We start from the raw sequence: 14681 nt of genomic DNA on the forward strand, positions 1-14681 counted from the left end.
TGAAGAGCTTGGGTGAAGCTCTCAGCGTTTAATTTGGTCCATTTCCTGTGCTGAGTAATTGGGCCTATTCTAGCTGTGGGAGGGGGTTTAGCTAGTGAAATAAAGAACACCACGAGATGGTGATCGGACCAAGGCGATTGGGGCTTCAACCTCTAACTCTAAACAGTTGGAAAAGATGGGATCTAATATGTGACCCAGTTGATGTGTAGGGTAAGTGGATGTACGCTCTAGCTGAAGGGTGGCTAGTTCCTGACATAGGGAATGCGCTTCATTGCTAGTATGGGCATCAAAATGTAAATTTAGATCACCCAATTACAGTCAGATTATTGTGGGGTAGCAGTGGTTGCACCACTGTTTCGACAAGGCTGGAAATAAAATTGGTGGCCGGGCCTAGGGGTCGGTAGATCAGGAAGCCATTGACAGCGTGATCGTCAGCCGCCGTTATAGTAAAGAAGGCTGCTTCACTGTTATCTATATTGGCCGTTTTCATGGAACATTTTAGGGGTAGTTGGTAGATAAGGGCTATCCCTCCTCCAGGCTTAATGGGGCGGTCCTGTTTAAGGATGCCGTAATCCTGATGACAAGCTTGTAGTATCTCGGGGGCAGAAGCCTCATTCAGCCATGTTTCCGTGAGAAACATGGCGTCAGGTTGATTATCTGCAATACAATCGTACATTTCAATTTTATGTTTACTGAGTGACCTACAAATTAATAAGTAGGAACTTTAATTTGTGCTCTTTCCTGAAACCTACCTTCAATGCGGTTGATTTAAGCGGGCAGTGGTGCAGCACAATGTGTCTGCCTTTGTAGATAGAGTGTGGCAGCATGATTCCAGGAGTGGTGGTTCCAGTTCTTTTGAACGTTCCGTTGAGTACCTCAGGGGCTGGTCGCTCCTGAAACGGACAGGGGTACTGGCCCCGGGCCCCGCCCTGCCACAGACGGGCGCAGACAGACCTGCCTATGGCACGCCTTCGGCTAAAACGGTTACATGATTATTTACTGTTCATGTTTACTGCCTATATAAGCACAAGAAAAGTATAACCAGTGTGCAGATCTGGCTGAACATTGGTGTCAATGAGGTTGAGGTGTCTCAAGACCTCATTGGTACCACTATACAGTCCTTGAATATCAACCTCTCGTCGAGATGCCAGGCACAGATGAACAGTTGAACTTACATCTGTAAGCTCAGGATAAAGTAATTAATCTATTGTTTAATGGGCATTGTCACAGTCGTGTCACTGAGTTCATTCAAGCACTTTTGGTCTGACCTCATAGTCCTTCCAGTTAGCCAAAGGCTTTTTAGGTGTTCTTTGACCCAACTTTTCAGTTGATATCTTGTTTTCCCCCTTAATTTCATGGTCAAAAAGAAGAAGCTTCAGAGAACAGTAGAAGCCTCTGGGTGAAATGTAATGGCTCACACATTATCCATTTGAACCATCATTGTATCACATATGTTGCCAGCTTCAACTATACTCTATGATTGCATTAATCACTGTCAACAGAACCACTTCTGGCTTCAGTGAGCATCTCTATATGCTCATCTTTGGATTCATAGCAGTAGTCCCTCTATTTGATAGTTTTCTGGGCCTATAGTGCTGCTATTTTCTGGTGATTAAGAATGGGTACAGGAGTTCTGGTATTCAAGGGTTCAATCACCAAAACATGAACAAGACGTTTAAACCATTGGCAGCTTATAAGCAGTTCTAGACAGCAGCCGCCCAAGGCTGAGTCACATGATTATGCTGCACAAGACCATTCAAAGACGTGTGCAATCCACTCTCTCACAAGCTTGAAGATAGAATCCAGCGCCAAAGAACAGCAGGACCGGAACTATCAAAAGCAATACACAGTGGATGCCAGGTCTTCATGATTACAAAGCAATGGATTGTCAGATCTGTAATCCATTAAAACAAGTATATGTTATAGAAAGTGTTTCAGATTGAAAGGGCATGCTGCAGACATTTTAAGGAGACTTTAAATGAGATCTAGTGGTGCATTTCAGGCTGAAGTCGTTGATATATATCGCCTCCCACAGGCAGAGTGATAGAATCATAAGAGGGAAAAACTAGTTCTTCAAATACATCTTAACTTATCATTTGACTTATTTCCTTTGATATATTTACTGGTCTCGTTTTTGTGCACTTGTGTCTCCATGGCTGAGAAGGTCCGCCATAACATCAGTGTTAGATGCACACTTAATTTTATCCAGACGGCACAAGGGAACCAGATAACCTTGGAGACTTTAGTTCCCTTCCTATGACCGGATCCTTCTCACACATGGCGACGCTGCAGACAAACATTGGTGCAGGATGCTAAATCGGAGGGTGATCTAACAAAGCAGACAGCCAGTTTCATTACAAGATGTTGCCAGGCAAGTCAGTACACTTTGGGGAGCTATTAAATACCCTTCTGAAAATACTAATCTGGAAGGGTATTTTAACCCGGAAGTCCCACCACCGGCAGTAGTTAGTTGTCAATTTGTCTGACTTTCCAGAGATCGACCTTCCACAATCTACAGATCCATCCCTGTTAGATTCATTTTACCTCATAGGGCCAGAGCTACTAACTCCCAAGACCTTTCTGGGACTCCCAAATCCTAAACTCCTGACACTGAGGCACAGTTGGCACAGGAGCCGTATCTTGGCCTACAGGTCGCACTTAAGGCGTCACCTTGAGGAAAACACAAAGGTGCTGGTGAAATCCTAAAATAAATCTCAGACCTAGTAAATACTCTCGACCACATTCCAGTCCATTGATTTTGCCAGTTTATATGCCCACTGTGTCACTCCACACAAGAAACTCCCCCAATCAAGTCAGGCTTGATCTTGCTCCAATAGTAATAATCCAACCCAAATTGCCATACTAGGCCCCTTTGAACAGGAAGCAAGCAACAAGAGACTACTTTTAGCATATGTCAGCCTCATCATTTAGATGCAGTTTGAATTCAATGGCACATTGAACATGAGACCCATTTCTGGACCTATCTGCCGCACTCAGTGCACCACACTGAGGAAAATGGAAAGGGGATAGTGGATTCTTTAAATTATTCACAGCTATTGATAATTATTCCAGGCCGCATTCAGGTGCATTGTTTTTTTGTCTTGTCCACTGTGCCACTTCAGACACAAGTCCCCCTCATGCAAATCAGCCTTTTTCCAGCTCCATTAGGAACAGTGCCCCTCAAACCTCTAGGTCAGGTCCCCTCTGAATGGGAAACAGCAGCACTTTAAAAAATATAAATAATGAACCCGACTGCGGCCTTTTATACTCCACCCTTAAAGTTCTTAATTCTTGCAATGAAGCCTACCTACTTGTTCGGGACTGGCAAGAGCCATGATGTAATAATAGGACAAAGTTACCTTTATGTTGGCCTTATGACTCCAAGGGCCTAGGCTCTGTAGTCTTCCCAACCACATGTGATAATTAACACATGCCCCTGTTTTCTGGGAGTAGCCACCTCACTGGATATGCACCATTACAACCTGTCTCATTAATATGAAGGAAGAGCACAGGCAGCAGCAATGTGGACAATGAGGAGCCAGGGGCAAGCCAGAACAGAACACCAAAAGCGGTGATGCAAAGGGGGCAGCCCTCGACCCAGAGAAATAACCAGGGAGTTGTACCATATCAAGGTAAACAAGCATTTGCAATGCAATCGGTCTCACCTTTGGGACCTTATATGTATTTAGCTATGCAGCACATTGGCCTGGGTGCTGAAAGATCTACTGTTCTTTAACATGGAGAGAAATTAAGCACCAAACTGCGTGACACACCTGGTATGGGAACACATGGAGAGAAACATTGCCTTTCAGCAGGAAATGGTATAGTCCAAAGCTCTGTTTTTAATATAAAATCAGGGCCTTAGGTGGTTATATCACTGAAAATACAAGATTTAAAAAAAAATTATTGTCTACGGGTGCTCGTGGAAGACAATTTCTATGGACTGGAATCTAGAGAATGCTAAAGTGATTCTGGTATTTTGCTGACCTTGGCAGGTAGTTTTCTATCAAGAAAGTTAAATAGAGGCAGTTGCCAGAGAAATAAAAAAAAGAGTTTAGAGAGGGTGGGGATGTCTTAGGATAAGGCGTTAAAACTGTCAACTTTCTGTGCTGAATTTAACTAAAACCATTTCCTATAACGTCAGACATACTAGTTTACCCATAGTCAAAACCATTACACTGACAGGTAGCTTACTGTTAAAGGAACTGGAAAAGGTGATGTCCCACAAAGAGTGACTGGCATAACCACTTCATCATTTTTTACGGATGCATGGCATGAAGCAAGAACAGTTTTTCAGTCCCCCGCTAGGTCAGATGGATGTTGCAGACAAGCAAAAAACACAAATGTGTGTCCATTAAATCTCAAGGGAGAAAGCAATTTTTTGTGTCCAAAAGGATGATTTATAGTTTTTCTTTGTGTCAGTTTCAGAGGCCTTCGAAAAAGAGATCCAAATGTAGATCAGTGAGCTGAGCTCTCCAAAGATGGGAAGCATGTGAAACTTACAGAGGCGGTTTTAAAAGAAGGAATTTCTTGCTAAATGCTCTTTAAATTTAAGAAAAACGTTACTACTCATCAATCAAGATATTATCCATTGATATTATTTTTAAACTTTCTAATAATCACTCCTAAAGCTTGTAAAAGTTCTAAAAAGTATTTACAAATTGAAATAAATGCTAAGGTTGGCTTGTAAAAGGATATAAAGTGTATTAAAAACTTTCCTTAAATGAAACCTAGATTTATTGGGATGACATGACTGTGGCATGGTCTGTTAGAAAGCAGAGGCTCGCCAGCCTTTCATCACTCTATAGCGGGTAAGATAACTAACACTGAGATGGTTAATTTTAATTTGAATTTCTTAAACTCCACAAACAAATTAAGGGGAGTGAAGAGGTACTGTAGAGAATGGGCTATTCCTTCTGTGACACAGAACTTTACACAAACTATAGAGCCCAACTCGACTGGCTCAATCTACGAATCCTCCTGTCGACCTAAAGAGAAAAATAATATTTTTGCTTTAAAGAACTCTCATCCACCACAGTACTGCTTGGTGGGCTCCTTCATCATAGGAAGTAGGGGTAACTAGAGCCCTGAGACTTCCTAACTTTTCCCGTTTTGAATCATACCGGCTGGCGCCCACATTAGAACAGTAGGGCTACCAGGCAGGTATTTTTAAAGAGTAACCCTACCCCCACTCACTCCCCTATTGCGTCTTCAACTCAACAGAGTGCTCCCATGTGCCTCACAGATTGTAGCACGCCCCGTTTGGTAGCGGAACGGAAAGGAACTCTATAACAAAGCAGGCCACCAACGAGTACCACTGGTGGGTGAGAGTTTTTTTTAAATTTTTTAAAGCAAAGTGATTTTTTCTCCTTAGGTCAATGGGAGGGTTCTTAGTTTGATCCAATTGAGTTGGGCTCTATAGTTTATGTAACATATTTTTTGAAACTGACAAAGAACACTGGCATGGATTCTAGTCTCAACCGTTAAACAGGTCTTTTAACCAGCGAACTGAATTACATGTTTTATTTTCCTGGAAATTAGAGGTTACATTATTTTGAAGTAGTAAACAGGCCCAATAGTAAATAATTAGCCTGTAAAGTTCACACGTTTCCTGCACAGACAGAAAGGAATAGGGCTGAACATTTTATTTATTCTTTACCGCAGCACTCATGGTAACCAAGATTTTCCTGAAAAATTATCCACTTAGGGAAATTGCTAATAGAAGCAATACAATTTTTTGTGGGATATCCGTGAATAGTGTTTCACTCTGCTACTATCAATTGTAAGACTTAGGGTGATCCAAGGAAGTGGTTCCCTAGAAATGCATCAGGTTTCCCAAATTCACTTCAAGATATGATACTAGCTGACAGTCCCATATGCCAGTCTGTACCAACTTGAGTTATCCATTAGTATGGGTCTTGCTGCCGCTGCCACATTAGCCCACTTATCCATAAGTAGGGGCCATGTCAACAATGCCACATTAGGCCAAAACTGAAATGATTATTTTTACCTGGAGTGTACAAGTTGGTCTGTTAGAAAATGGCAACAAGTAACATCTGATTTCCTGGAGAATCCTTGTACGTTGTATCTGCCTGTGGGTTCCTGAACTCACCTGTAGATGTAAGCCTTGCTGAGGATAGCTTCCAAGCGGTTGTTAAATTCGAAGAAGGCCATGTACTGTAAGACAGAAACAGTTACATCTAGGCATTAGAACATGTTATGAATAAACAGCTAAGCACCACAAAATTTAAGGACATTTTAGTGTGAAGCAGTCAGAGATGAGTGTTTGGAAGCAGGGGTTGAAAGATGGAAAGAAAATATGTTTTGGATGTCACTTGCATAGAGGTAATATGAGAATGCAAAGAAGAGGTGAAAAGTGGGCCACAGACTGATCCTTGTAGGACACACACAAGGTATGGGAATGGGATGAGTGCCATAGGAGGAGAACGAGGTACGAGTGAGAGAGGAGAGTGCTGGACCATGATCAAGTAGTGTTGAAGGTGGCAGAAAGGTTCAGTACTATGAGAATGGAAGACAGATGGTTGTGATGTGCGGTGGTGATGAAGTTAGATACCTGTATGATGATTCTTTAGAATGGAGGGTTAACAGGGGCCCGGTAATGACAGGGTGGGGGGTAAAGATTATTTTGAGATTTTAGGGACCATTAGGCAGGAATTATTGTTTCCGCACTGATTCCTGCATGGTTCTGCTCAGTGTTTTACACAGAGATTATGTCTGTTTCAGCAGCTTAAACCTCAGTGTGAAATAACATCACTTCAATGGACTCCATAACTCCTGTTTCTGGGCCCATCAGAATTAAAGGAACCCATATGATTGAGGTCTGAGTGGTAAAAGGGTAACATGGGCCTACAAGACAGGAACAAGCAAGAAGGGTTTTTGACTGTCATGACTGGTTTAGGCCCATCCATGAAGGGTAGTCAGGCGAACACATCCACTGGCATTATTGGGTGTTTGACGTATTTTTCTATAGTGCTTCATGCAGGTCTTTTGTTTTTAAGCACTGTAAATAATACATGTTTCTAATATCTCATTCTTCAGTACTCAGTTACACAACTACAGAAGGAGCAAAAGTCAATCTTCCCACCTGAGATTTTAAGGTGTGACCTGCAGATGACAGTGAGAAGAATCTCACTTGCTTGAGCCCTCTTGGTAACTATTGTTTCTTATGTATAAGAGGAGGAAAGGCGGCTTCTGAAAACTGTTGAACAGTCTGGTCAGGCAGGTTTGAGAAAGTGATTTCCTGCGACCATGACTGGGATGCTCCTGGATCCTGAATTTTATGAGAATGTATGGTGTAGTGTTCAATTTGTTATAGACTGTAGAATGAGAAGACCTGAGTTCTCATTCCAACATCCTCACTCGACCCAATTGTGTGGCCATGTTCTAATCATTTTATCTACCTGCCTCTCCTTCAATTTTTTTCTCCGGAAAAGTTGTGACTCTTGAGGAATGCTGAGCAAGTGAAGTAGTTTAGCATTTAGCTATGGTGCAGTCGCTTGGGAAGGCATTCTAGTAGGTTGTTTTTGCCCATTGTACCACAAAAAGGATGAGCAATATCCAATTCAACCTTGGTCCTGCTTCAATAGAAATAGTCCACCTAAAATGTCTGGGAAGACCTCTTCTGGACAGGAACGCAAGCTACCCAAGAACTGTTTTGTCTAGAGTGCTCAGTCCCGGTATTTCGGTTTGGACTAATCCTAATGGAGAAACAGCAAGTCTGAGGTTCATATGCCTGGTCCCCATCTGAAGTGGCATAGTGGGCAACAAAAAAACCCAGTGGACTGGAATGCGACATAAAAAAACAATGGACTGGAATGCGACAAAAGCAACCATCGGTGGTTGATGCTTTTGCAAATATTCCATTCATCAGCTTTGCATTTTAGTTAGTCGACTATGTTAATGGGTACAGGAGGTCTTGCAACACTGAAACAATTCCATGGCTAAGTGGCCACAATGATGATTGTGAGGTCCTGGAGATTGGAATGGCCCTGAAGTTGTGGGAGGAGATTTGATTTAGTGACTAAGTATAGATGACTATACAATCGGAAGCTGAAAGTTCGAATCGCAGCACGCTGTTTCTCCACAATTTTATAGTCTTGAGCAAATTACTTTATATCCTGGCTCTTGACATCACTTCAACTACATGAAAAAGTGTAAACATTCAGAAAACAGCTTAGTCCCTAAAGGAGATTCTTTTCAAGCTGTGGTCTTTGTGCTAAAAAGACCATACCTGAAACATCGGCCTGCCAAGAGGGCAAGAAGGCACATTGTGTGTCTGTGTCAGCTGGTGACAATAAGCATCTATCTACAGACCCCAAGTAGGCATTGTATGACCTGACCTGACGTGATGTAGGACTGGGCACTGTTACTTGGTCAGGATAGCTGGGCCAGGCTAGATTTGTAGCTGTTCAGGTCCGGCAATTTGTCCTGTGTGTCGGGGAGAAGATGCACTCTAGTGGTAAAGTGCCAGAATAGTGTTGCTTAAATGTAGCCTAACAAAATATTGTGACCTAAATATTGTTTACAAAACTATCACCCCATTGGAGTTAATAAAAAAATCTACATCCGGTGGAGCACGAAAAGTAGGCTGCAATACTTTGGTGAGCCTATATTTTGGCAATTATATTGTGACATACAACACACACATAATGTATCCATAACTGATATATGCTGCCACCACCGCACTCATGCTTTTTAACTCCTGGTGAAGGCGGTAGTCTTCCACCACCATGAGGGTAGTGCTTTGTGTGCAACAGCAAGACAGCGATCCGTGAGACAGGCCTAAGTCATGGCGCACATGCTTGATCTGTGTTCACCTATGACAAAATCACCATTAGGGATACAGACAACAGTACAGTTGTGCACTCAAGGCAGGGGTAAATGTCCATTATAATGCAGAGGACTTTTCTGTCCCAACAGAAGGTACTGTAACAATGCTGCACGATTGAAATGTAAAGCTAACTAAATATTTTGCTGCTTTAAGCACCCTGCTCTAGATATCGTCTGAGAATGTAATTGAAAAAGGAGTCTTGGATGGCACCATCTAGACCCTTGTTTCTCCAGCTTTAGTAAAAACCAATGTGAGAAAGGGAATGTAGGTTTCCTCGTTTGGGGTCCAGTGACAACAGTGGTGGTGGTGGACCCAAACATTGCTAGGTGCTATTAGGAGGATGTGTTAGGATGCTTCACAGTCTTAGTCCCACTTGAGCAAGCTGCGCAGGCCTGTGTGCAAGAATAATAGCCAGTGGAAGAGTGATCTTAGGATGTGCTTCTTGTTGTCTGTCTCATCTGGCTTTACAATAGCACATTCAAACATTGACGTTAAAAGTGCCAGTGGACAAAGGTCCCAGAGGAAGTGGTCAATTGTGAGCCCCAACATATCTGCTTAAACCAGGCAGACTAAGGCATGTTCTGCCACAAAATGTTTTAAATCTCGTATGATTTAGGATCCCATCCTTTCACAAGCAATACTTGTAATCTTGTGGAGCATATGTGAGGCTGTGCTATCTCACTGGAGCATGCACAAACACAATGAGAGTTTGATCTCTTCAAATAGGTGTGAGAGAGGCAAGATGAAACGAGAAAATGTCTTTGGCCTCAGTTCTAGCCAGAGATAAGTAGAATATTGATCCTTTACCTACCTAGGTGTGCATGACTATGCAGGACAGGGTGTTGTGGGGGACTGTGCTGAACTGGAACTAGAGAGTGAGACACTGCAGCAATACCTGTGGGAGTGTACTGTGAACATTCTACCTGAAGACAACTCTCTTTGTGGTAGCCTGGGCATGTAATGAGCAACATACAACCCTGAAATCAGAGAACCATGGTGCATTTCTTTTTAGTAAAGTGTTGGAGAGTGTCCTGTGAACACTACTTAAGGACTAAAGATTCTAAATCTTGCTTGTGCTATTCTGGAAGTGTGATTTTAACACACTACACGGAAAACCGAGAATTGCTTTGCAGGATTTTATTGTGAGAGGCTGAAGGTGTCCTGTGAACACCAAACCCTGGAGCCAAAAACCATAGTACCTTGTACATAACTGTGTTGTGAACTTTGAGGGCTTGTAGTGCAAGATGTTGTAATTATTCCTAGGGAGTGTGTGGCAACACTCCTTGGAATATCTGTAACCTAAAAAGAGCAAACAGGCTGTGTGGCGTGCTTTGACCAGAATAGTCAAACAACAATACCCAAACCTTCCCATCGAGGATGAAGGTGCACACAAACATTATCAGTATCATAACATACATTCTAATGGCTGGTATGCAATGGTTCAGAACTTAAGTGGGTGTGAGGAGTGCTAAACCCATAACTACTGCTCTTGCCTCCAGTCCGCAGAGTTTACCAGCTGATTCTTTTTATCTTTGGTTTCTGTTTACAATTTGTCAACCTTCCTGACTGATCAAATAACTGCTGTGTATTTATGTCTATTGGTGGTGGCTCACACCTAATGGGACATGGAAGCTTCCTACCTCTCTGGCAACTGCTGGTGGGACATGCCAGCCTAAAAGTCAAACTCCCCTTCCCCTTCTTTAGTCAGTGATTGTATCAGCAGCTCATAAGTAAAGCAGCCTGCTCTTCTCGATTGAACTGCTAACCTATTTACACCATTTTAAATGTTTTGTACATCTTCGCCTACCAAAAGCTGTACAGCAAGTTATGTAGCGTTGCTCTATATGTTCTATTTTAAATTCTCTAATGCAATTATCTGTTTGTTTGCCAAGATTCTGACCAGAATTTAACTGCACACTGCTGACATTTAGGTTCACGATTACTGACATCAAATTTGCTGAGACAATCTTCCTAATCTTTTCATTCAGTTTTCAAACCAGACACCCAGAGAAATAGCCAGGCCTTCCTTTCTTAGGTTTCTCTCTTTCTGAATGCTGTGCTGATGAAGACATCATTGAAATAAAAAAAAAGAAGAGTATACTTACTATTCAATGTGGTTGGTTGGTACCTTGAAAAGATTTCTTGCTGGTTCTATGAAAAGCTCCCGGTGGAGCCCTGACCCTCCGGAATTTCCATTTCTTTTGTGAATTGGGTACTTACAACTCATTGGTCGTTCCTTCAGAGATAACATCTTCAAGGAGGCTGCCTTCTTTATCGCAAGAGAGTGATGCTTTGGGGGTCTGTGCTGTAAGGCATGATGCACCATGGACATTGGGTGTTAATCCGAGGAGGGAGTTTTCCGATCTTGTGCACTGTTATTTATAATGGGGTGTTTAAGGCTGTCTTACACCGTTGGTGGTTGAAGTCATAGGGCAGGAATGTTCTCACCTTTTCTTCACCCTCTCCTTTCTCCAGAAAGCTGAGATTCCAGTCTATTGGCACATGTATTACAGACTCTTCTTCTTCTTTCAGAGTCAGGTGGCACAGAAAAGTTTCCAACAGGCACAGGAAAATGGATGTCTGTGTCTCCTCTTACCTCTGTTCTCCATTAGAAGCAGGCAACCAGCAAGTAGGGTCTGGCCTTAGAGATCAAACCAACTTTTCTACCCTATTGAATGAGCACTCGATCTTTTTTGGCCCAAACCACACCCTTGTTTATTCCTGCAGTTCTCTACGGGCAAACTTTGGATTCCAACTCAGGATCTTCGAGTTGTTTTTCCATTAATGTGGTAGGAGAAGTTGGTATTAATGCATATTAGTGGGTATCCTTTTGACATTGCTGTGGTGGTACCTGATGACCATGGTAACATGGTTTAACCATGATCTCCTGGGACTCACTGGTCGCAATGGGAAAGTACAGCTAAGTGGGCAATGGGGCACTGTTTTCTATTACTGGGCCATTAAGCCCCCCTGAGACTTTGGTCTCCTTTCCAATCAGAGCTCCAGATAGCACCTACTTTGGAGCTGACCAGGTTCTTATCAGAGCTGGTCAATTTTTATTTTTCCATTAGTATGGTGCATTTGTTTTGTTATTCATGATTTATAATGTCCTCCTCCGACATGTCTCCTCTGGGCAGAGAGTAAGTACTAGTCTTCTGGAAGCCTCAGAAGGTTATGGTAGAAGTAGGGCATGGGTTAGTTATCGAATTGTCATAATTTTGTTTCTCAGGTCTATTTTACACTTGACAAATTACTCTTTACTGCAGTCAGGTGTGAAGAATCTACATTGAGTTGGGTGAAGCAGTGTGAGAAGTTGGCCTGGCATATGCTGGTCACTAGTTACAGTGGCCACATTGCACCAGTCCAATTCGACTCTTATGGTAGATAGGTTTAAAACAACCTTTTAAAGAAAGCTATCCTAGTGGTAGCTGTGGAGAGCAGCCTTCAGGCTAAGTCTCAGAGGAATGTAAAGCAGCTTGTTTTACCTTATAATCTCTTGAATTACCAAATGAAAGGACACCACGCAGGTATATATAAATAAAATATATATGTATTTATTTCTAGAAACACTCTACTAATCTCTTTATGAGATTAGAAGACAGGAACACATTCAAATATCAACGTTTCACAATAAGTTAAGCACAAATATGGCTGGGGCCCTAGGGGCGTACCAGACCATATACTAAAAAAGAGGTTTAGGAAAGTCGACTTGCAGAGGGACAAGGCCTAGGGCCTGTAGAATCGCTGGGGCTTCACTAATCCACCCAAGGCAGGTAAGTAAAAGACCCACGGGAGACGCATGCAGGGTGAGAACACAGCTGCGGGTTCCCTATTGATTTCAATGGAGCAAGTTGCGGTTGGATTTTTAAAGTTTTAGGGTACTTCGAGGAAGTCTACAAGCAAGCCACTTACAAGGTAAGTAATTCGAGGGCCAACACACACTAGGGCACCGGAGTGCACAAGTTACCTCACCGATGGGAACCGGGTGCATAGGTGTCTTTTGGTGTCGGGTCGCGTCGCTGTTTTCTATGGAAGCCAAAGAAGATTTGCTGTTTGCGAAGACTGGAGAAGTGTCCGGTGGAATCCAAGGCTGGATTCAGGATGAAGATGACCTGAAAGCAGAAGGGACAGTGTTCACAGTCACTTGCCAGTGACCTGGGGCCAGGAAGATGGATGCCCACGGAAGTCGGGTGATTTCAGGCGATCAAGGGTGTTTTGACTCTTCGCTCACAAGGACCAGGAGGCATTGATGATGACCAGCAGCTGGATTCGGAGTGTCCCACGATGTCTGCAGCTTACTGAGGTGTCGGCAACCGGATTGGAGCCAACAAGCCTTGGCAATAGCAAGTCTCGTGGAAAGTGAATAAAGTCAATGGTGCAGACCAGCAAGGTCTGAGGGACTCACCCAGCAAGAGTAAGTGAGGGCAGGCTTGGAGCAAACAGGGGAGCCCTTTTGTTTGATCAGAAAGTCTTCAGGGGACCCACAAGCCAATGGGCAAGGGATCGCAAAGACGCCTCATGAGGAAATGCTTTACAGGAGCCCACGGTCACTCGGGACGGGGTAGGCCTCGGATTTTCGGTGCACAACCTGCTGGAGGCTTGGGCCACAAATGTTCCAATGCACAAGTTCGTAGAATGTCGTGAAGGGGTTGCACTCGACAATGTATGTATGTATGTATGTATGGCATACTTGTATAGCGCAGACTGTCACCCGAAGGGTATCCTGGCGCTTCAGACAATTATACCAACACCACCCAGAGTAGTTAACGAGATTTAAACAGACCTAGGAAAGAGAAATGTTTTGAGTTCCCTCTTAAAAGAAAGAAAATCTCCGGAGCTCCTTAGCGACAAGGGAAGAGTGTTCCATTGTTTGGCGGCCACAAATCCAAAAGCTCGCCCACCCATCCGAGCTCTCATTACCTTAGGGATTACCACAAAATGTGCTGAGAGCGATCGAAGGGAGCGAGTGGGTACATACCACTGGAACAATTCTTGCAACGGAACCGGTCCTTGTCCATGTAGTCCTCTGAACACTAAGCAAAGTGCTTTAAAGATAACTCGTTGCGGGACAGGTAGCCAATGGAGATCGGCTAGTGCCCTGGAGGAAGAGTCGGAACGGCGCCGGGACAAGGCCAACTTGGCCGCCATATTCTGCACACGTTGCAATTTAGCCACCAAATTGGCTGGGGCTCCCAGAAGCAGTGCGTTGCAGTAGTCCAACCTACTCAGTATGGTGCAGCGCACTACTTCTGGCCGAACACGGGTCGGCAGCAACGGCAAGATCTTCCACAGCATACGGAGCAGCATCATACAAGTGGCTACAGTTTTATTTACAAAAAGGTCCAGTTGAAGATTGGGCCCAAGCACTACACCCAGATTCCTGGCAGAGGCTGCTGCCAAAGGAGCATCCAAAAAAGAGGCGGGCCAAAAGTCAGGAGGCAGCGGCCGGGGGACCCGATCCAACGAGCAGTGTAATACCTCTGTTTTTGAGCCGTTAAGCTGCAGAGAGTTCTGCCTCAACCATTCCGCAGTTGACGCCATACACTGATGGAAGGTCTCCAAAGGCACCGCATCTTTGCCCTCGATGGAAAAGATGAGCTGTGTATCATCGGCATAGTTAATAACCGAGATGCCGAATGATTTAATCAGACTCACTAGAGGGCAAAGGTAGAGGTTGAACAAAATAGGGCTGATGGCAGACCCTTGCGGAACACCCTGCTTAACTGCTTTGATCTCCGACTGGAAAGGTGGCAGGGCCACTACCTGCTGCCTATCACCCAGATAGGAGACCAGCCAGTCACGGGCCAAGCCCTTCACCCCTACATCCTCA

The 14681-nt window shown here is 43.7% G+C and overlaps 1 protein-coding gene across 1 annotated transcript in view; it reads right to left on the bottom strand.

Annotated features, from left to right (window-relative positions):
• CNGB1 (cyclic nucleotide gated channel subunit beta 1) overlaps positions 1 to 14681 on the bottom strand; it is a 958531-nt gene that overhangs the window by 277543 nt on the left and 666307 nt on the right. The window contains exon 30 of the mRNA XM_085637063.1: positions 6113 to 6177. Coding sequence (XP_085493189.1) covers positions 6113 to 6177 — 65 coding nt within the window. The remainder of the gene's footprint in view (positions 1 to 6112; positions 6178 to 14681) is intronic.

This window comes from Triturus cristatus, chromosome 12, assembly GCF_964204655.1.
Source record: "Triturus cristatus chromosome 12, aTriCri1.1, whole genome shotgun sequence".
Lineage (NCBI taxonomy): Eukaryota > Metazoa > Chordata > Amphibia > Caudata > Salamandridae > Triturus > Triturus cristatus.